We start from the raw sequence: 25206 nt of genomic DNA, 5'->3' as shown, positions 1-25206 counted from the left end.
ATTGGCAAAGGAGGTCCCATGATGTAGCTGCTCACCCCGGGCTCTCATTACTCTGGTAGTGCGTTGTCTTTGAACTGTGCGCCTTTTGGCGTCATCTGCTCGAACACCATATGAGACTAGGCTCTAAAGAAAGCTGTCTCTGGTGTGGACCAATCAGTTTCAAAGACAATGCATAAATTATCAGAGTATTGTTTTTTGTTTGCATTTGACTGCAAGTATTGTGTTTAATGTAAGCATGATTCCTTGCAAAAGGTGTCAGTTTTGTTGCCAGAAAAAATGGGAAAAACCCTATTAGTAGAGCTAAACCTGTTTGTGGTTTACAAACTTGGAGTATTCATGGTGACCAGTGCATTTATTTTTCTCACTCTGGGCATAAGTGTAGCTCTGTGGTGCAATGCGTTATGCACCTTGGGAGATGCTGCCATTAGGGCATGTCTGTGGCCAGACATCCCCGGGGTCACGGTGTATATGGCAAAGTCACGTATATTAGTTACTCTGGATTTGCTCTGGGAAAGTATTTGTGGATAGCATGTTATCGTGCACTTGATTGTAGCCTGGCAAGGTAAGTGTATTTTTTTAGCTGGGGCAGCATTTTGTGATCCATGTCCTGTTTGTTTACCAGAAAATTGCACTTCCATTATTGGAGTTTTGCTGTGCACTTGCTGGAGCCTATCCCAGGTGACCTTTTAAAGCATTGATTTTCCTTCCTAGAATCTCCCTTGAACGACAATGTTTTATTTAAGGCTTAAGCAAGAATGAGATAAACATTAATTATATAGGAAGATTCCACGGAATCGCATCTCTTGTCTATAAAAAACGCGAATGGATGCATTGTAGCCAATACAAAAAACACGTTATTGTCAGTCTCTTCATTATCCTCGACCTAATGTCATTCAAAATGTGTGTGTCTTCAAGAGCACATACAATGCATGATCTTGTGAAAAAGGTAACACAAGGCATGACCTTTTTATATCTGCAAGCATATACTTCGGTGACAGATCAATTCTCATTTAACCTTCTGTAACTCTCAACTTCTGAGAACATCTCAGAAAAGTATTTGTGCATTGTGATTCTCAGCAGGCCCCGCATACAATCAACGATTTTGGTTGAGTTTGGCTTAAAGTTGTAGGGCAAAATATTATGAGTACCTTATTAATACTTTCAAAGAAGAGAATATAATATACATAAACATATGTTCTCTGCATGTTTTTTTTGTAAATTTGTAAATAAAATGATGCAAAAAAGGAACATTCTAATGGTAATGTTTAAAGGTGGCTGGGCTCAGAGGTCCAAGCACCGAGTTGGCACAGTTGAGATCCTGGATTTGAATCTGGTCATTCACCTCGACAATTAAAACTTTGTTTCATGTTCGGCAAGTTGATGGTTTTCGCCTAGTCACAAGTGGCCACGTACACACGAAAAAATATCATTACATTTTCACTTGATCTATCTAATTTCCCATTATAAGAGTAAAAATGTGTGACCATTATTCGACAACGCCATAGCTGAGCTTGTGAGAAATAATGTGAACACAATTTAAATGCCACTTGAGGAATGTTTCATAATTATGTTACACATTTATTTCCACGAATTATTCTCTGAAACGTGGCACGCATTTCTCTGTCAAATATCTACCTAGATTGGTCATCTCATAACATGATGCTAATAGCACAATTGATATAAATTGTGGTGAAAAACACTAAAAACAGTTAAACAATAAACAACAAATGAATTATTTAGTCTAGTCAAGTCCACTTTATTTTTTCGAAAGCACAAATCTATCAACTAAAACAACGAACTATGTTTTTATACTCTCTGGTTCTTTCGGGAAAGTCACGTAGATAGAAAAAATTATGAAAGAAAACACGACGTTTCGGTCGCAACACAAGCGTCCGTCTTCAGGTGAGAAAAATTATCTGCTGTTATGGCTTTGTATAGGCACGGGAGGAGAGGAGTGGAAGGAGTTTGGCTGTAGGAGTTCACAGGGGAGAGGGGGGAGGAAAGGCCCACTGATCTATATAATATAACTCTTTTTCATAGCGACCTGGCCACAAATGATAGCTCAACGAAATGGCTTTATCACGTGGAAATGTATTGTAGCCAAATACTCTAATCGCATGTTTCTAAATGTGGAGGGAAAAATTGGAGAACCCGGAAAAAAATCCACGCGACCACGGGGAGAAAATGCAAACTCCAAATATACAGGCGTCAGGTTTGAGATCAAACCCACAACCTCCTCCATACCAGCTGAGTATCAAATTTACCCAACCAATAACTGTGGTTGTACCTTGAAATGGGCACCTAAACGAACTAACAAATGCTCACAAACTTGATGCAGAAACCAAACCAAAATAAAAACAAATAAAAAGCTACCCAACAGAACAGGATAAATAGTGTATGGATAGTACTTAAAATATGACTATAGTTAATAACACGATCACGGTTTTTAACTGCATGTTGTGATCTACTTCTGTTCAAAATTTATTTTAACTATGATTGTGGTCCAGGAGTTTTACCATTTGTGGAGAGGAGGAATGTATATTTATTTCATCGTATAAGCAGGATGCGTTCAATTCCATACAAAAAGAATGACATCACCGAACATAAAACCTAATAGAAAATGTGCTAACATCACTCAAATTTGGTATTTTATTGAGTCAAAATTTGCATCCACAGCTGGTTGGGATGATACATAAATGCAATTTTCTACACCTGAATTGTGCTTGTAATCCCATTATTATGGAATTGCCCAAAGCAAAAGTAACAGGTCACTATAACCTTGATGTTCTAGAAGCTAATATGTGGTGCTCCGTCTTGACCAGCAGTAATAGAAGGTGGCCTTTAGCACCCTGTTTGTGCGAGTCCGACAATGCCCAATGATGTCTTACCCTGGGAAAATAGTAGCCGCATGCAGCTCCTGTGACAGGTGATTTACGTTCTGTGGCTCGTGGCTCCTGCAAAAATAGAGCCTCCAAGTGCTGTTTCCTCTCATTCATCACATTCATAAAACATTTCTAAAGATGTGTATGCTCTAAAAAGGCAAGTAATGTACATATGGTAAATATTTGCACAATAGTTGCTTTTATTTATGGATATTTAAGGAGATCTGCTGACATGAGAATATTTTACTTTATTTTTTTTTATGCATTGGTGTTGAGTTCTGTGGGGCTCTGCACCATTTTTGTAAATCGTATTCTCCGGATGCGTCATAAACCACTGGGCCATGTTGGAAACACAGCATTTATGCTTGCGAATATGACACTGTAAATGTAAATTAACATTGCAGAGGATATGAGAATTACTGTACCCAGTACAAAATAAGTGCTAACATTTAACTGTCTGACAAATAGTGCACAACACTAGCCTCGAGTCTAAAAACTGTGACAGTACTGGAAAAGGCATAACTACTGCTCGGTGTCTCCATATACTGTCTAAAGAAATAAAAACAAAATAATGTGTTTTTTTTATTGTAAAACCTTTTCTTTCCATTCGCTTTCGGAGGTGCGTTCGGCAGAAGGCCACACATAGAATTATAAGAATCAGTGCAAACTCTTAAATAAAATGTCATTGAAAATAAAAGTGTGTCTTGCAATCCATAGAACACACAACACAGTTTCAACTTGTAATATACCTTAGGAAGAGCTTCCCCAATACAAGACGCTTCACCAAACCTTGCTAAAGACTAACATACAGTACAGTAGTAGTAAATTCAACAGCTTAATTGGACAAATGAAATGAGGGGACAGCAGTGTAAGCAGTGTAGAATCAATTGAATGCACGGGAAAGACGTGCGAGTCTCCAGACCAGACTGAAATCCCAGTCAAGAAACCACAATTGCGAAGGTCACGAGGCAGGGAATTCCAGACCCCTAGGAGCCGCAACAGAAAAAAGATCGACCTCCCATGGAGTGGGCGACAAAACGCAGTAGGAAATTATTTATTTGTTTTTGTTTTACTGAGTCTGAACAGATGCAATTTCTTTTTTGTCTCGTAGCATTGCTAAGACGTGCTTGCTACCAGGCACCTGGCAATGCAAGTTACAATAGGAGTAAAACACACGTATGGAGAAGTAACACTTGCACAGATATGTCAGACACTTACTTGCAAATACTACTTCCTACATCAAACTCTTAGTTCCCCTGTATGGCACACATTATGGCTTTATCTCAGTGTGATCCACCAACGTACATGTGTACACCACCCTGCAGTGTATATGTGATTCCCGTACATGATGTTTCATGTTTAGTATAGAAGGATAAATGTATTCATTTCCACGTATTACCAAAGACTCTGCATGCACAATGCTTTCTCTGTATTGAGGGACTGGAGTCAGATGGGTGATCGTGCCCATACATTAGCCAGCCACAATTGATATTCTAAAAATATTATTAATAATACAAAAATACCACTCCTTCAGCCGTATAATTTGCTTACCTAATTTGTTACTTATATTCTCTACAACAATGCAAAATTAGAACTTTTTATTTTCAAAACAAAGGACATTTAAAATTAATGCAAAAGGAAAAGTTAACGCCGCAGCCATACCAATTAGCTGCAATGTTACAGCATCAATACAGCTTCAGTTTTAATACAAATTTACAGCAATGCCTTTTTTAAATTTAGAAAATAAACATATCGAGTTATATTTGACTTGGATGAGAATAGTATTCGTATTAACAATTCAACTGCTGGTTTTGAAATACTGCAAATGGAATTCCTTAATCCAATACAATTTTTTTTCATGCTCTTTTTGAGTTTTAGTTTCTTGTATGTGTAGGTTTTCCTTGATGACTCAGTGAACATGTATTGTCTCTCTAGGTTGAAAGGAAGTCATAGACGTACCTCTGATGTGTATTTTCTTGAATAATAAAGAAAATACAAGATTAGTTGGCTTCCAAACGTCATAATTTTCAGCCATGATCGATCTACTGCTGGGTGAAGGCCTCTCCAAGCTTTCTCCATCTCTCCCAATCTTGCGATGCAATAAACCTTGCAGCTCCTTCTCACGAGTTGTTTCCAGTAAGACATTTTGAGTTGTAATTTCTACATTTGGATACAGTTGTCCATTCCCTATATCCACTTCTTATCTTCATGTCTCTTTTGGCTACACACATTCATTGACTATCTCGTCTCTCTCACTCTTCACTGAGATGCCAAACTTCAGAATACTATTCATGTCCTTGCTCCTCTATCCTACCTTTGCATGAGTGTTGTCATGTGTGTTGCCCTAATTTATAAGTTAGCTGCTGTCTTCAAGGTTTGTTGGAGCATATATTTGAATCATCTTTAACTGCGTTACGCGAGCCTAAGTATACGATGGCCAACGCTGTCTGATATCCACTTGAACCATACAACTGATTCTCAGAGAGACTAAGAACCACACTCTTCTGTAATTACTTCACATTCTCCCTTGATGGTAGAAAAGGTTGCCCTTTTTAAAGTAGGGAGTTCACTCCTTTCCTCGTCATTTATTTAGTCTGCGTGTGTTGTATAGAGCAGTGGTCGAATCAAGAAGTCATTCTGTCCATATCCAGTGCATCTTAGCACCCCTACTCCTCCGTCCACCCTGCTGATACCATGTTGATGAAACCAGAGCGCCTGGTGACTGAAGGCTATATAGTTCAGTCTTCTTGTCCATTCTGGGGAAAATATGTGACCTTGATAAAAATTAAAATCATATATTGTTTGCAGCTCTGGGTGTGTGTACATATATATTATAGATACATGAAGCTGCTCTAGAAAGCTAGTCTGAGCCAATCATAAAGTATTAATTTTCACTGTAAAACTGTATTGCCTGAAAGGCATATTGTGAAAGCTAGTCATAGCAATTCAAAGGCAGCCCAAGCAATAACCTTCTTGTTTGATGTGGGAGCACTGCAAAATAGCAGTTTACATTTTTTTTATCTCGCCAATGTACAAAGATTTACAAACTCTGCGTGTGATTGGCCCCCGAACAGAAATGATTAATGATTTCGTTTTCTTTCTTCCAAACCAAACCAAGAAAAAACCTAAGAATAAGAAAAAGACTATAATATTCTTTTTTTTACAAATAATACAGTCATATGGATCATGATGATAATATCACTGAGAGGTGTCCATTACAAAACACTGATTTTCTTTAAGGTAGGATATTTTCACAACAATTAAGCACGTTTTAATGTTCACATCCATTCTGACACGAACTTAACTGTACAGATGCGCCTACAGATGTATGTACAATGTGATTCTTTAATTCTGTTTGTGAGCTTTGTTAGGAGAATATGACATTGTGAAAGCTACTTATTTCCATTAACACATGCCTCTGAAGGTGCCCCACTGCGTTAATGTGACTCGTCAGGGCACTTCCATTGGAATTGCAGCAAAAATGACTCCTCGGCACATTCATTACTGAGGCCAGGATTTCCCTGGAGGACATTGTGTTCGTAATTGCCATTCTGTGCGCAATTGCACTTGACCTTTGTTGGACTTTTAAAATAAATTTGAGGGTTCATGATGCATCCTATTTTTGTTGATATTTTTTATGTTTGCTTAATTGCACGGGCTTAACAAACAAAGGGAACACCCTTAACACTCAAATTACATGCTGGAGCGAGCAATGCACGGGATTTAATTCTGCCTCAATAGGATGATGCTATTCATGTCTATCATTCCTCACGATGTGTATTGGTAAAATATGCACCCACCAACAGCATTGAAAATACAGAAGTTGCAAAGAGATTATTTTTGGGGGATGATACTGGCATCCTATCATCAATGCGAGTTCAGCTGCTTCATATTGTTATGTTTGCTTTGTATTCACAGGCGTGATACCATTCTAGGTTCTAATCGGCTGGCCGACATTTTACTTTATGGCACAATACTTGCTAGAGATATTTAATCTCTTTATAGACTTCTTCGAGTAGAATACATGAACTAAATAGTGCAGCTTTCATGGCATTATCAAATCTGTTGAAATGGAATTCCGAGTGGGATTGCTGCTGCTGGTTTGTGTAAGCAATTGCTATATACAATTACCATTTGTGGTTGTTCTCAATGCTTTTAATGCATTGTGGTCCTTCAGTTACGAATGTTGATTTGCAGCACTTGGAAACTGCATTGGGAATTCGCGTCGTGAATATAGTTTACATCGTAATGACGACGATGTTTGTCTCTCGCTGAGAATACACATTCCAATATTAAACTCATTGACACATTTGTTGTTCTTTCATTGCCAGCTGAAGACCACTGCATGAATTCACCCATAATGTCCTATGTATAGTGACTTAAATGTATATGTATCACGAGCTTAGTTTGCTAATGTCACACCCTTGTCAAAATCCACGATTATATCTCTATTGAAATTTTTTTTTCTATAACGTCACAGGGTTACATGACATCTGCCTTGCCTTAAACCTAATGCATTATTAATGACATTGTGACCGACATCATAGACATATCACGAGACTGATAGTTACTTCGATAGCCATTCGCCTCTCCCACTGATGTGCCAGCATTGTGACACGCCATCAATTTATTGTCAGTCAGGTGTGGCTTTGTCATTTCCTTTTCCTCTTGTTCAGTAAACAAATTTCTGCTACACATTGGCCCCCTCTGGTCTTGAGTTCATAGTACAAGTGGTTTGACTGCAGGGGTTAAGGCTTTGTAAAGTTGAATACATTAAATCCAAATTTCAATCAATTATTGGCATCCCTGATATTGGAAAGAGCGTCAGTACGACATAGTCATGTCTCAGCAATGTGTATGCAGTCAGGAGGTCTGGCCCCTTTTATATATGGAGGTAATCGGTCTTGCTAGTTAGATAATGGGCAATTTAAGCAATTTAAAGAGATGTTCCCTTATAAGTGCACTGTTACTCACCTTGCCTTGTCTGCTGCCATTTGCAGTTACCATTCCATTTGCAGAAACATATTGATTTGTCCTTTCATGAAGATAACTCGATGTGTAAGCCATCAGTGACTTTTGTACACAATAGATGTTGGTGTGTGTATGTATGCGTGCTTGGTGTCACACAGTTACTTAATCTACACAAGAAGGTGTTCAGGGTGAGAAGGTGTTTTTTGGAGGGATTTTTTTGTAAGCGGCTTGCAATAATTAGTCAACAGAGTGGCAGTATTCTTACAATGTGTGCCTAAGTTTAGGGTTGTAGTTATAGAAATGTGCATTCCTGTAATTGCGAAGTTGTCATATGCCAAGAGACGTGAAACTTTTAAAGCAAACTCGACAGGGCATTCATCTGGGTCGGCTGTTTTTATTCTTTGACAGCTGCCCAAGAGTGTTGTGGAGCTTGTCTTGAGTGACAAGAGATCACCTAATGCATTCCCTTTGCCCTTTGTTGGGGCAACAGAGGGTTGTTGAGTTTTTTTTTAGGCATTTGTTTCAGACGAACCCCAGATGAGTAAATCAGAGTCCCACTGCTGATCCGAGATGAGGTTAGCCTGTATGTTTACGAAGTCTCCAAAGGGAACAAATATTTTGCTAGGTATATGTCAATACGTATCCTAGGGTGTTGGCAGTATAAGTCATGTGTTTTATGTATATGCTATTGCGTCATGATGGACCATTTTGGATAAATAATATTATATAAATAATATGTTCGGAGCATTGCAATTGAATTAACAGAAAAGATAAGAATCTAGCGTTACTCATAATTGGGGTAAATATGGAGTGAGATGTGATTTTACATGTATAATGATGCAGCCGTGGTGTAATTTCTAGCACACTGGATTTTCAATCCAGAGGTCACAGGTTCGTTCTCCCGGCGCAGCAGTTGAAACAATGGAAGCGTACATGGGTACACCATGGTTATTCCATGGGCAAGTTGCATGCATGTGATGGGGTAAAGTGTGAGTATTCCTACCTCTTACAAGGCAACTGGCCAAAGTGAAAGAGTTAACCAAAATACCCATTAAGAGGGTCTCGAGAAAACTTCCTAGAGTGAATGCCCTTTGCCAATATTGGCATGTGAAATTGTGGATTTGCACCTTTACTTTTATATATATCTCTCATAGATGTATAAATCACAGTTGGTTGTTCTTTGGATAAATCGGTTCTTGCAATGGGAATGTTCCATTTTTTTTATGCCGGCTCAGAATCCAAAACATATCCTGTAAGTACCACCCATTGTTATTTGATTAGAGGAGACAGTTTGAATTTTTGATGAGTCAACCGAATAAACGTGAGTGTTGGTAATCTGCAGGAAGAAGGCTCAAATGTAATATAAATTTAAATGTAATAAAAAAAACAGAGAGCTAACATTCTTCAGAGTGCCATGCTTCACAGTTTCAAATAATGTTATTCATGTTCTTGTCACTTTGTGCTGTTCCTGCATTTGACTAATTTACAGGATTTGTGCTCCAATCTTTCTGATAAGTGCGAGGCTTGAGCCACGGCTGTATAGGTTCAAACTTTCCGTTGTTTTTACTGACAATTAAAAACATTTGGAATGAAACAATTCAGAACAATTTTAATCTTTTGCTGAATCTATTTGATCCACTTGCAAGCTTGTTATGTGTATGTCAATTTAGCTCACAGCTATGTGTCTCTGATGCTGACTTTTGTACATAGAATAGTTAAATTATATTCCACATCAATTGTTTTTAGTTTGCTCCTTCCTAATTGCAATATGCATATTACAATGTGACCAATCTCCTTAGTGCTTTATATGCTTTTCACAATCCTGCTTCAGACAAATTATATATATTGTTATGAAACTTTTGTATTCATGGTTGCATCATTACGTACAATACAGATTATTTTATAGTCAGCTAAACCCCACCCTCTTTGGCATAGATGGAAAAAAGTATCGACAATGTTGTCTGTAACATCAGTACACAATGGCTCTCCTGCAAACAAATAGGGCTTCAGTTCAGATGTCCTCTTTGCACTTTTTGACAGAATTTGAATTTAAATTGTGTAAGCACGTTGTTCAAATTAATTGTGAGCCATCGAGCATAACATCATACAATGTATATAATGCATAATCGATGGGATATCTGTGGAGAGTAAGAAATTACAGAAGTGGTGCATAATGTGCAAGAATACTAGACCATCCTTTCACGTGCTTTGGATTGAACTGCATGTTCTTCAGCAGCGGCATTTCACATTTTGAATTCACGTACGATGTGCATTCCTGCAGCATACATTTACGGTGCTTTCACAAGCATTGTTATTGCGCTCGAAAAATACAAAATAATATAAATGGATGTGTTATATTTATTTATTTAAATATAACCGGCAAGATCAAGAATAACCATCTCGACAACTGCTACAGTTTGTTGCTACTTCCCTGTCATCATGAAACGAGTATAGATCTGTTTTGGTAACTGACAAATATCATTCCAGCGCACTTAAAATTACATTTCGGTGTGGTGACAGATTACAGTAAGATGCTCCTTCGAAAAAAATGTTGGTTGATCCAGCAATTTATTTGACAAATTCGGCTAAACGTATTAAGAAAATAGTCTGCTGCTCGATGAGAGCCATCCTAAACCTTGCAGGTTTTTTGGGACTGTTTCGCCATATTTCACCACGCTGATTAGTGCAGGTTGGAAAAAGCAGGGATCATAGATGTGGATGCATTGCAGTACAGTACAACAATAGATTTTGCTACATTGGTGTCCTTCGTGCTGTGTATAGAACAGTTCACCATTTGAATACACTGTGTAACAAAATAAAATTGTTCCTGGGTAGTAAGTATTATTTCCTAATTGCTTATGCCTCAAAAGTACAGAAAATGGCTATTATTCCCCACAAACTTTGCTTTTGTGACCAGGACAGTGATATTTAGAAATTTACCAATTTTCAATGAGAAAACGGGCAAATTTTGTCTTTTAGTTCACAAAGTCAGAAAACAACAACATATGAATCAAAATGAACATGTATTTATACTAAAGAAATACAAAAATTACTACAAAAGAATTAGACACCAAGGCGCACTACCACAGGCGGGACTGGCCACAGCAGACCAAGTTCTCTGTGAGGAGGAACAACGTCAAGTGGGAGACACTGGTGGACCCCCGGAAGGTGCTGATGCCACCACTGCACATCAAATTGGGCCTTATGAAACAATTTGTCAGAGCTGTAGATAAGAAGTCGGCAGCCTTCAAGTACCTTCAAGACTTCTTCCCTAAGCGGTCTTTTAGCAAAGGTCAAAGCCGGTGTCTTCGTCGGGCCACAGATAAAGAAGATCCTGGAGTGCAATGAATTCCCCAAGAAGCTCACTAGTAAGGAGAAAGCGTTTTGGAACAGCTTTGTCGCAGTGGTTCGTGGCTTCCTGGGCAATCACAAGGTCGAAAACTATGTGGAGCTGGTTGGGACTCTGGTGAGGAACTATGGCACAATGGGCTGTAGGATGTCCCTGAAAGTCCATATCCTTGATGCTCATCTTGATAAATTCAAGGAGAACATGGGAGCGTACTTGGAGGAGCAAGGCGAGCGCTTCCACTAGGATATACTGGACTTTAAATGCCGCTACCAATGACAATATAATGATAACATGATGGGAGACTACATTTGGGGGCTGATTCGTGAAAGTGATTTACAGTATAATCGTAAATCTTGATAAACTACTCACTTCTAAATCTTTTGTATTCATTTTAGTATTACTTTAGTATAAATACATGTTCATTTTGATTCATGCTTTTTTTCGGACTTTATGTAAACGAAAAAGACACAAATTCGCCCGTTTTCTCATTTAAAATAGGTAATTTTGAAAATATCACTGTCCTGGTCACAAAAGCAAAGTGTGTGGGGAATAATAGCCATTTTCGATACTTTTTAGGCATAACCAATTACGAAATAACACTTACTACCCAGGAACAAAAATTGAGTTACATAGTGATATCATAATTATACAAATTCATTTCAAACACAGTCCTCAAAGTTGGCTCGGGCTGAATTAAGTGAATAGCTCATATAATTGCATTTTAGTTGGGTTTATTCATTGTTACATTGGTGACTGGGCTAAGATCATTCAATTTGTTTCACTTGAAAAACTGTTTTAATCACAGTGGGGAGACTGGGATTGAGACATTGAAGATCAGTTGTGTTGGATCAGTACTTTGACATAGTCATTAGCCCCCTGAGCTACCAAGGAACCTTTCCATCATTGTTGTCATTAAGGTTTCCTGTTTATATAGAGAGGCATATAGAAAGACAAAGATCCCCTGTATAGCCTTAACAGACTGTTGGGGCAAGTGCTGTTAGTGAGCACCTATGAGGGGTTGAGTGGCCAACAACCTCGCCCTGCCTTTGTCTTCCTAGTGGTGATGTTTACACATCGCACCAGGTACTCATTTGAGGCTGAGTCAACCTAGGGGAGGCCCAGAATCGTTTCAGATAATCGTCATTGGTGTTGGCCCTGAGCGAGAATCGAACTCGGGTCAACTATAATATGTATGGTTATGTCCTGGCAATTGCTGCTCATTCTGAGATGTTTATTATGCTGCTGAACATGGCATTTGCCAATAAAAGGAGTGCCCTTACCATCAGCTGCACCAAACCAGAGCACCTGCAATCAAAAACTCGACACTTTTTATTGTCTCTCGCGTAAGTTAACTCCACTTTAAACGAGTACCTGATAGATGCATTACACAGCTCTATTCCAATGCAATTTTGAGAATTATCATGATGTGTGATCACAATTCAAACTAATATATTGTTTGTATGGCTTGTACTGTCTGGTTGGTATTGTCATGTTCATATGTTCTGCTTGTTTGTGTTATCTCCTTTCTGTCCAATAGTATTATATTAAGATTGACATAAAATTTAAATAATTAATAATAATCACTTCTCATACACGTGATAAAAATGCACGCAACACATGCATACGAATAGATTTTAATTGCTGAATAGTTTAATGGTTACATGTCGAGTAAATTGTGTGATGTACTATATTGCAAAGGTGTAAAATTGTGCTTAAACCCCCTACACCACCTCCTGATGTGCTTTTCTAGCCGTGAAGTTCTTACTAACAGCCGTTGTTGCTATGGGGGAAGTTTTTTTGGGGATTGGCAACGAGCATAAAACAATCACTCGAACTCCGGTCATCCTCGCAGCGGCTTTTGGCTGGCCATCGAACAAAGATGGTCACCGCATTGCACACTTTCAGATGCGCTTCTGAGGGCGTCTGGAACGCTCTTCCTTCCGATATTTGGAAGCCACCGGAGCTATGCACTTTTAAATAATCTAGATTGAAAACTCGTTTCTTTAGAACTGTTTTTGAGGTTACTTTGTTGTCCTTCCCCCCCATACCTCCAATTAACACGGTTGACTACGTACGGTGCGAAAAAAGTTCAACGTACATAGCACATGTGTGTGTTTACACTCTCATGTGTGTGTATCTGGCTGCGTATATGGGGAGCAGTAATTACGTGGTTTGCACACTGTGCTACGAACCTGGTGACCCATGTTCGATTCCAGGCCACGGCCAATAATAGTTGCGAATATATTGGAACCAGTCTGGACCTTTCCAAGCTTGTTTCAGCCTCAATTAAGTACCTGATGTGTGTGCGTGTGTGTGTAAACATCGGCACTTGGGATACAAAGGTGGCCTAGAATAGTGCTTGCCAAACAACCTTGTCGTGTGCTATGTCGGCCGTCATATTCACATGTTCACGGCACTCGCTCCAACAGCCTGAAAATTTTCCATGGTGGGTTGGGGCGACCTTTGTCTTGTCTGCACGTCTGTGTCCAGAGGGTGCTGCAGGAGGGACTGGGCCGGCATCGGATGCCTCTCGGCCCTCGGCTCTGGCGGAGCCCCTGCCCCACTTCCTCCAGGAGTTGGAGGACGCCTACATCGTGCGCAACAAGCCGGTCACCATGAGCTGTGCCGCCTCGCCCGCCACCCAGATCTACTTCAAGTGCAACGCTGAGTGGGTGTCCCAGCAGGCCCATCACGTTCAACAGCGCACGGATCAAGGGACAGGTAGGACTCCATTTGTGGACTATCTCTTCTCAGTCACTTTATGAAGCTGAACGATATCTTTCTTGTAAAGATAGCCGAGGTGAAATGTAGAAGTTGATTTGACCACATTTGTGTGCTGGTATAGATTGCTTCGGGGCCGTTTCTGAATCAATTGAACTGACTCATGAATGCGGGGAGAATGGCACAAATCAAAAGTTCAGATCTTTTTTTGGTAGAATCAAAATGCTCATTGCTCTCCAGTGTGAATTGAGGGGAAGTAGAGAAAACAAGCTGCAGACATCACCTGAGCAATGTCAGATGTGGTTGTGGCTCAAATAGGTATTTTTGTACGAGAGAGGCATTTTAACACGTAGGCTTTCACGACCAATATCATCCATAATAGGCAGATATGTGGTGACCACAGTTTGCGCCCCCCCCCCCCCCACACTTTGTGCAAGAGCGCAGAAGCGTAGTCACGACATCTACGCCTCTATATAAGGAAAAAAACAGGAGGACTTCTCCACAAATCTGGCTGTCGCCTGATGAAGCTAGTTGTAATTACTGGCGAAACGTCGTACTCAGATTGTAAATGTTGTGGCTTGGCTCTCCAACACACCGGTGTGCTGTACCAGTGACGAATTGGCACGTTCTGTTTACGTGACAACCCTTACTAGTTGGCTGTGTCGGGTGGTGGCGGGTTTTAACGACACATTTATATATTTTCGTGATCTAACCCAAAAAACCTATATTATGAAGAGAGGCATTGTTGGCCATATGTGTGTTTGCAAAGCACTTAACTCACGATCAGAAGATTGCAATTTCAAATTTTGGATGGGAGTCAACTCAGCGCATCTTCTTTCTGGATTTGGTGACATTAGTAACACTCACTGAGAAGCCAGGGGAGGTTTTGCTGTGGGGAGCCTCTTTCATAGGAATGTGAGATTCTCACCGCTGACTAAAGGTCGTCAACAGAGCTGAGTACCACCGCATATTAACTGAGAGACACTTTTACTTTTTTTCGTCATTAGCGGTGCAAGTGCATGTAAATGAAAGTATTCGTTTCAGGGTAAATATGAAATAGTTAATCCTTCAAATTATCATCTCTCTACATCAGAATGTGTAATGCAGTCTAAAATATTCCGCAGCAAATGGTAATTGGAAGCGATGTAAAATTCTGGCTTCCGGACGAATTCTTTAAGTCATTGATTTAATAATGTGCGTATTAATAATATATTGGTATAGTGAATATGTAACATAGGTTGAATGAATTGAATCTAAGCACTTCATGGAATTGCATATTCTATCAGGGTTATCAAATGTTTTATAACTGGATGACAGAGGTTTTAAATGTATTGCTATATTTTATTTGTGTATAGTTTGCATTTTAGTATGATCAGACTCGGGAGAGATTGGATCCACGATAGGAATCGAGAATTTTCAACAATGATTAAGAGCTTCCAACAGAGATCACCAATAGTCTTTGCATATTTAAACATTGAGAAATGTTGATATGTGTGCCACACATCTTTTACAAATTGTACAATCAATCATTTGCATGTGCATAATGATAGTTAATATTTTATCTTTGTGGTATATTTCTTTCCTGGCAGCTGATAATAGTGACAATGACAGATGATACTTTGAACATCCATTATGCAAATATTTGGGAAGGACCTTATATTTCATCAAAACACTTCCATACGAAATTACAACCTTCATGTACATCTCTGCTAACTTGATTCACTGATCTTTCAAAACAATCCCATCGATCTGAGCAGTTGTTTCAAATTTACTGCCTCGGAGGTTTACCCAAACCATGGCGTCATCATCGATCAATTTATGTCTCCTCTTAAACTTTCTGAGCCATCTCACTACACTAGAGCAATCAGAATCTCATGGACCATACACAAGGATTGATCTTATATTTGCTGGGCACACATCGTATTAATAATTACATGTTTGAGCTCACCATATCACCTGTAATGATAATGCAAAAAATAAGTGTGTGACATGGAGTATTGTAATGTGATATTGCGTGAAGTAATCAACACTTTATGTTCTAAAGGCTTCTCAGTTGTATGTTATGGTGTAAATGCTTGGCTGTAAATACTTTCAGGTCATTGCCCCTGACATATAATTTACGTAGTAAATAATTAGCACTTGCAAGTACTTTTTGGCAGGATGTACATTACAATTCCCTTTTTTTCCCATTCTGATAAATCAAAGCTGTGAGTGTGAGTATCCACAATATTTTCCTTTATATAATGCACCAGGTGTGTTTAATCCCATGGTCGTTGTCAACTGCTCAGATGAAAACCATTTAACTATTCAAGCATTTAGGACACAAAACGTTAACAATTGTATGTGCAATTATGCACAATGGATATGGTGCTAACACACAGACCGAGAAATCCTTTTATCAGTATTTCAAAAGTCAAATTGTCGATGCTCAAACAAGCAATCTGGTAAAATTTGTTTCCATTGTGGACCTAGACACTCTGCACAGGGTGCTCATTCGTAGCTTTCAACAAAGGAATACCCCGTTTAATTCACCCCCAACGGATGGGCCGAGCCAGCCCCTGCATTGGATTTGAACTTATGACCTTCCAATTGTGAGCTGAGTTCTTTACCAACAGCACGACCAGGGTAGATAAGAGTGTTTATGATTTGAACAATAAGCAATGTTTATTTGCATGTAAATACGCAGTCTGTACTCACACTTAATTTACCACCAGCTAGTTAATGTCCTAGTGCTCAAGTCGAATTTGAAATGGAAACCCGAACACAGAGGCACTTCCACTGTCAATTAGCACAACAAGGTATCATGTTTGTGAAATACTCAATTAAGAAATGACAGCGCTGCTAATTCAGATCTCAAGTGGCAGGTGTTGGCTATGCAATGGGCTTCAAGTCATTTTGGACCTTTAGGTTCCAAGTGCTCCAAAATACATATGCATGTTGTGGGCATTCTACTCCAATACCACAGGTTCCTTATATTTATTCAAATATTGCATCACCATAATTTTGGGGGCGTATTGCGAGCATGAGAGTCCCATCCCAATTACTTTGAATGACCATGCCTTAACTGTATTCCATTTTTTTGTATTATTATTCTTGCATATTTTACGAATTATACCCAACCGTGCTTCCTGGAGTTAGGCAAAGAAGGAAGGGTGTTTCATTAATCCTTTCCGACCTCTTCTACAGACAGCAAAGCCACACGCTGTTGGGAGATTGACCCCAGAACTGACATTAGTGGCCTTTGACTAATGTTCTTCACACAACCACTACACTGCACTCTTTCAATTGCGCAGACACATCCTTCGGAACTGAGCTTCACCAAATGAAATAGAAAATAAAATTATGGACTTTTTTTTATCACCGATGGCTGTACTTGGACCATAAAACTCACTAACCACGAGAGCCTCACTTCATTCCAGATTTTAAGCTCAAAATCCTTACAATGTAAGGATATACACTGTTACACGAGTATATAATTATTCTCCTGAGCCATTCTGACATCTCAATATATGTTCCTACTCAAATAAAAATGAAGCAACTGAACTGACAGTGGTACACCAGTTTCAACTGATGACTCATTGACCATTTTTAACAATTGCCATGGCAAGAAACATAAAGATTATATTATGGCAATAATTATTATTATTCAAAGTGGTGATCCATATGCTCAAACTACTAACATTCAATTGTCCAGCACTTGGGAACTTAGCTAATGGATTAAATTTGCATTGTATAGAAATTTAATTAGTACTTATAGGCTAGGAGAAATCATCACCTCCCCACTTCTCCAAAGACAAATATTCCTCAGTATAGCCTTAACAGACTGTTGGGGGTAAGTGCTGTTATAGAGCAGCACCTATGAAGGTCAGTACAGCACATGAGGGGGGTGGGTGGCCAGCACCACCTCAGGCTGTCTTTGCCTACCTCGTGGAAATGTTTTTACACATCGCACTCGGTACTCAATTGAGGCTAAGTCAACGTAGGGGAGGCCCAGGACCAGTTCAAATAATCGTCACTGGTGTTGTCCGTGAGCGGAAATCGAACTCGGGTGGCCAGGTTGGTAGCGCAGTGCACTATCCGCTCTGCTACCGCTTTCCACTGTGCTGACACCCCACCTTATAAATACCACCCATCTCCACCAACCGATCATCATCACCCATCTGCACAAAACACCAACTCGCAGCACCACGATACAGCCCCAGCAAGTTACTGGGAGAGTGCGACACAGCAATGGCAGGGTCCCCCTGGTCCAAGAAGTTACGTAACAGCAGCAGAAGATTGCATAATCTGTGCAAACTGTATTGGCAGGTGAAGCATGTAAGATATGTGTGCATATGTGTGTGTGTGTGTGCGCAGGACGATCGGTGCGGGAGGTTCAGACGGACGTGTCCCGGCAGCAGGTGGAGGTGTACTACGGGCCGGAGCCTTACTGGTGTCAGTGCGTCGCCTGGAGCGCCGCCGGCACTAGCAAGAGCCGCAAGGCTTACGTCCGAATAGCATGTTCGTGAAAACCCCTCTTTTGCCCATTCTCGTATTTACATTTATTTCTACGTTTTTTCTCAGTTATGGCATCAGAATCCACAAGTACATTCAGTATTTCCCCCTCTGAAAATCCTTATTGATCAACGGTCACACAGAGGAACACTCCAAAGTGATGTTATGTTTGTCTATTTTACTTCAAACAACATACTTGTTTGCCTCACTGTATAGAATCTGGCTCCTAACCCTGAAGCAAGACTTCACATCCCAGTCAGGGGGTTGACACGGCCCAACAATGCTCCAGGTCTATAAATTAAGCACCGTTTTGTGGGAAATTTCACATGGTGATCTTATGGATAAACCGCCTGCCATGCCTTATGAATGTGAATTGCTGTAACCCTGGCTTCGGGCCACCAATGGAGATGAGCATAATCCAATGTTCATTTTAGCAGGGAAGCACCTTGACTTTGTTTTAGCTGCAGCCAAGCTGTACAAATTATTATTAAGAGCACAAACAAATATTAAAATGTGCGGGAGATTGGCATAACTGCCCTTTAAAAATAGTTTTGCCACTGATAACTTCTGGGAATTGAACCTTTCAACACATTTCTGACTTCGTGCTATGAATGGCATTGACCTCATGAGCTAACCAAATACAGTATATTGGGGCATAAAACCCATATTAGAATGCAGTTTATACATTAATTTCAGATGAACACTATCCATATTTAAATTAAGGGTGTTTAAAGAGCATTAATGAAATGTGCACAATTTAATATATATATGATAAACATCCTAACTATACTGAATTAAGCCAATTAAGCAAAAATAACCATTAAAGAAAATTGTGCTTTATTTGAAATGGGTCATTTTCATCAAGGAATGCACATTCACAATTATGCAAGAAATTTCTCCATAGGGTATATTACCTTTAAAGGCTTGGATTCATTTCATTAGTGTCAACAAGAATTCATTATCATTTAAATATAATAATTGGCTATTCATATTTTTGTCAGTAATTGTGTTTTATAAATTGCAGGTGTTTACTTTGAATACATGCAAATATACTATACACAATATAAATGAATATTTAGGAATGTAATACAAGCACGTCATATGCACATAGCATGCTTCATTTCAAGTAGGTTATTTGTCATACCTTCTGTATTATTGATTGCATGTATATTTCATTTTCTTTAAAATGTTACTTTTAAGAAACTGCACTTTAATGCGAATATATCATCACACCTACAGTTTGCATCTGATTTTAATTGTTCCAGTGCAAAATAAACATAACTTGGTTCAGTTCTTAAAACTAATAATAAAGCACATGGAAAATATTTGCCAATTATGCATTCATAGATTCTGCAGATAAATGCAAATGTACCATTAATATGCAGTACTCTTTCGTGGAATAATTTGGTTTTAGAATTGATATACTGACTTGTAAAATCACTTATATAATAGATTATTGTAATTTCTAACTACCAAGCAATTTAGTTGTTGTAAATGCATTTTTTGTCACGTAAAATGCGGCATCTCTGTGTGTGACCACTTCGGCTTAAACGTGCTTAATATTATCCGCATGCTTTGTCATGCATTTTTTATATCCAAACAGCATATCGTGGGGGGTACCACTCTATATTTTATAACACGTGCCTCACTTCCCAAACAATGCACCAAACGGCTGTGATTTAACTGCCAGAAATGGGAATACTTTGCAAACACGACGCGGGCCCTCTAACTGACGGGTGTTAACACCTGCACAACCTCAGGCATAGAAAGGGCTGCCTTGCAGTGGCCCAAGGTGGGACGTGCCATTGTGGTGCAGCCACAGCAGCCACATCTGATAAAACATTGCCAGTCTCATATGCAAAGAAGAGCAGGCTAATTCAAATTACACATAATCTTTATTGACATTCCCAAATTGATAAATGTGTACCTTTACTCTGTATTGATGTGAATAATGGTGCTGTGGTGGTTAGCACACTGTCCAATGATCCCTGGCCATACACACCAGTGGTAATTGGTATCTGATTCTGCACAACACTATCCCTAGGTTGACTCAATCTTCAATTAATACCCAGTGCAATATGTCAAGATCAGCATCCGGTAAACAAAAATCAACACATAGTAGTGCAGACCACACCATTCTGGCCTAAATATGTGCAAAAGATTTACCTGTGCTAGAAATATTTACATACCAAATCAAACGAATATCTCTTTTCAGTTTAAGACTGGCATAACAATATGTAATAATCATTATTTATGTGTCCATACAGTCCTTACTTAGTCTCATGCCTTTTTCAGGAGGGTCCTGCTAGGATTTCCAGTATGGAGCGATGATGTGATGTATTTTCCCATTCGATTCATTTCCAATAAATGTTTCCAAATTGGAATCATGATGCCGGCACACATGGCCTACTCTTTTTAGAATAATGTCACGGATATTTGAAACAGATGGTGAAAATTTGGACGGTTAAAACCACACGCAGTACTAACCAGGGCAGCCGTGAGGTTTGAACCGTGAACATATGCAACAAGCGGAAAAACCACAGCCTCTCGGCCGTGTCACCGCCCCGATATGATGCGTTATCTTTCAGAAGACTGGACCCATCAAGTCTTAGTTTTCTCCCTCTTTGCAACAAATGGTGCCTTGTGATTTTATTATGTTTTATTTTTATTATTTTATTACTTCCCTTCTACGTGACTTTACCGAAAGAACCAAGAAGAAGGGAAACGCTTGTTAAGCTCCATACATTTTTATATTTATTAATTCATCAAGAACAGCTAATTGAGTCAAAAGTGTGTGAATTTGAATCCATTTAGCTTGGATGTCAACGAATCACTGCACAACCACTTCATAAATGAATGTGACTAAAATTGTTGATGATTACAGATGTCGAGAACATCCTCAATAACAACAGTTAGTTGCAAACCTAACTAAGCAATTATATATGTTTCATTGTTTAAAAATAAGGATCTACAATGTATATACATTTAGGACATGAAAATGGTTGCAAGAATTTTGCATTTGTAAACAGATGCCACAATTATTATTTGTTTATTTTATCCCCAAAAGCAAATATAGCCAAACAGCTCAATCTAAATGTTATAGAAAACTTACACACACATACCTTACAAGAATAACTGAATTAAATTCCTCAGTGCTTATAAATATAGTTGCATTGTACAATCACTGATGCTCTCCAAATTACCATATATAGACGTATGTTTCTTATGTATCTTTGAATAAAATTCAACATACATTCAAGGACAAATGTAAGGTAAACTTATGACATCCCAGAAAAAAGACGTAAAATACTGACTAAATACCCTCAAGAATATCTGTTTAACATCCATTGCACAGAATTTTTTTGTATTTATTTTATTCAGTATAATTTACATATAAAATAATTGATGACCGGATTCGTTGATTCAACTGGTAGTGTTCTAAATAACCTCAGTTGTTGTGTTAATGTTTTTTTTAATTAAAGGCAACTAAGTAAAAAAGGTGTTAAGTGTCTTCATGCTCAAAAGAGCAGCACCACAATGTGGTGTTGGTACTGAGCTAGTTATGGAAATACACATTACTATCCTAGGGCCTCCGTAACCTCATTGCTTGTCATGCAAATGTAATGTGTAATTATCCGAATTTTTCCAATATGAATCAAACATTTTTAGTGAACTCAAATATTCCATAGCAATATTATTGTTAGACAAATATAATCTTCCACTATGTCTCACTACGTGAACCATTTATATGAAAAAAACTAAATCAGACACACAGCCACATAATCTTAAATTTCGTGACTTCTCCACATTCAGATAACTGGAGGCGAATAGCGATAAAGTGCAACTGAAATAGAGCGTCAACACTTGTTTTCAATGTTGTGCATTGCTGTGCGACGTAGATCTGCACAAGAACTTTGAGATGGAGCCGCAGGGGAAGGAAGAGCCCCAAGGGCAAAAGATTCAACTGCATTGTCGTCCTCCTGATGCGGTCCCTCCTGCCGAGGTGACGCCACACTTGCTGTCGGGGTTAAGCATTGCACCCACCCGTGAGCAGATTGCAGCATAATTGTGCTGGCAGATTCCCGTAGGTTTGGTGGTGATTGCAAAGATTCTGTAAGCACAGCGCTTACTGTAATATGGCCTATTGCTTAGTGTAAAATAATTACGAACAACTCTTAACGTGCAATATCCTCTGCCGTATGCATACGAACGAGCCATCTTCAAATTGTATAACTGTGCAAACATGACAAGCTCTCCGCTACTCTGTGTGAGTGTGCAATGTGCTTAAATACAGTTAAAGATTTAAAACAATGCTTTTTTTTCCAATCTGACACATTGCAGGGTCATGGCAGAGGAAAAAAAAATCATTGCACTGTCTACAAGTAATTAGTTTCACTTATCTGAAGTGCCAGATTAAATTGGACTGAATTAGCATTAGCAGGAAATGCATCTCGGTTTCATATTCCTGTCACATTCGTTCTGCTAATTCACGTCAGCATATGGCCTTCCTGAGAGCGATCTGTGGAGAAGGGGGACTCATTGACCGCCAGGTTACCGTGACTGTAGTGGGAAATTAGAAGGTAACTCTGACTTATAGCATTCTCTATTTCAAGCACTGTGCACACACGGAACAGACAGTCATTTCCAAGGCCTGCAAGAAATTCCATAGAACTCGCAAAATGTGATTTGCCCTGTAGAATTGTGTGTTTTATAGTGGCATTGTACTTTATAATTTCTCTCTGTGTCTGTGTGTCTGCAGATATGTGTTTATAGTTTGTGCTAATGCGTGTATTGGTTCATATTTCTTTGTAAATTATTAATTGAGTTTTTGGTGGTGCATGCCATCAAAAATGTCCTTAAAATACAAGTCAGTACGGTGGTGCATGATTGTACGTGATGCATGGAAATTTAAATTAATTTTGGATGGAAATGATTGCATATTTGATATTACTATGCAAATGGAATGTAATTTTCCAACAAACCTAAATGTAAATTAATATTGCTATATTTTTCAACATATATTGCATTTACATGTCGACGTTTAGTTCAATACATTATAGTTGTTACCATTTCAGCACTTGTGCATGTGGCTTTGTCATGGGATGCTTTATATTTTACAGCATCTCTTTTAGCAACCGAACATATTTGCTAAATTAACAATAATAAGTAAACATTATTACTAAAATGACCATCCAAATATTTCTACAATCGTAACGTTTTTTTATGCTGCATCCAATTATGATAAACAGCATGCTTTGCTCACTCGTAAATTCACTCTTTAAAATAAATTATCGCCATCCCCATATTCGCACAGATAATGCACATTAAAAGCTCTATGCACGTTGTAAATCATGCAGCCGTACTTCACACTTGAGTTGCACCACTATAGATAGAGGGGGGGGGGCTCTTGATTAAAAATTGATGAGAAAACACTACATAGGCCATATTCGGAAGATGAAGGCATTTGTTATTTGCAATACATAGCGCCGCTTTGAAAATGCCAACGAAGCACACTGTCTTTGACACGAAGCCTTGACTTTTAACACCTCTACTGACAGTGGTATGCATTGGCATAGGTGACCCACATATAATAGTACTTGTTGGCTAAATATTTCTACTTGCTTTTCAACAAATCTCGACTCCCATTAAGGTTATTTGAGAATCAGATAATGTGAAACTATCACAGCAACCTAACATTGGGCTTATGTTAAAGGCAATTTAAGCTAATCTTTAATGCATTTACTATGTAGTGAATTTTGTTAATTCACATAAGGAGTGTTTGTGTCAATATTATTACGTGTAGGAGATGTTTATTCCCAAGATTACATTATCACAAATTCTAGACTCTCTCTTGTGCTCATAACTATAAAAAAAATGTTTTAAGATTTTTAAATAAATATTCTTTCACTTCACAGGATATTTAAATTGACCCTGAAAATAAAACAATAAATACTGTACAGTATATGGCCCAAATATTTTAAATGTCTTGTTTGTTTATTCCTTGCTGCAACCTAATTAGTTTTATATTCCCATATATATGTCTAAAATTCACATATTTAAGTCAAATTAGTGATTCGTGGAATTCATCTTATTTGATGTCTGTAGGGAAATGGTGGATATACCATCTTCGTATTGTGGGTTCATTTTCTACATAGAGTTCTGTAATATTGTCCTGTCTTTGTCAAATTGAAAGCGTACTGGAGACCAAGGTTTTCTGGCGATATCTCCAGTTATTAATTTGGTCACAGTAATAAATATTATTTCATAAATAAAAGGATTGCTGTGGAGCGGACACGCCAAAGCCAGTTTATGCAAAATCTTTCTACATTAAATAAACACAGTTAAATCCTTGTCCTTATCCGTATATGGTTTCCTTAAGTTCTGTACATGGATCAGGCATTTCAAATAGTTAGATTAGATTTGGATGACCGGGTATCCCTTTGGTTAGCATGTCTGCCAATGAGTGAGCTGACAGTTTTTCATTCAATTCCTGCTCTGTCTGATCATTACTCCAAAGACTAACCTGATTGTACAGTACTGCCTTTTGTAAAGTGTGCATTTAAGGCCCTGTGGCAAAACTCGAAAGAGTGGGCCTTTTCTTGACAGTAGTATGTTCCAAATCCATATATATTAAATGTCTCACAACTAAATTATACAAAAAATATGATAGCTTTCTGGTTTATTGGGTCTGCTTAGCAAAAATGATAATGAATCTAAATGGGCTGTCACCTGGTTAAATAATGGGCAGCAGATCGAATTGCCTACCCTTTGCGTAGGTGTGGAAAGGAC

The 25206-nt window shown here is 38.6% G+C and overlaps 1 protein-coding gene across 1 annotated transcript in view; it reads left to right on the top strand.

The window, feature by feature from the left end:
• Nucleotides 1-25206, top strand: part of LOC144720660 (netrin receptor UNC5C-like) — a 141779-nt gene that overhangs the window by 46228 nt on the left and 70345 nt on the right. The window contains exons 2-4 of the mRNA XM_078597583.1: nt 13693-13923; nt 18280-18423; nt 22317-22420. Of these exons, the coding sequence (XP_078453709.1) occupies nt 13693-13923; nt 18280-18423; nt 22317-22420 (479 nt within the window). The remainder of the gene's footprint in view (nt 1-13692; nt 13924-18279; nt 18424-22316; nt 22421-25206) is intronic.

Source organism: Lampetra planeri, chromosome 9 (genome assembly GCF_965212315.1).
Source record: "Lampetra planeri chromosome 9, kcLamPlan1.2.h2, whole genome shotgun sequence".
Lineage (NCBI taxonomy): Eukaryota > Metazoa > Chordata > Hyperoartia > Petromyzontiformes > Petromyzontidae > Lampetra > Lampetra planeri.
Note: the sequence above shows the minus strand (reverse complement) of the source record. Positions and strands in the feature narration are given on the sequence as shown.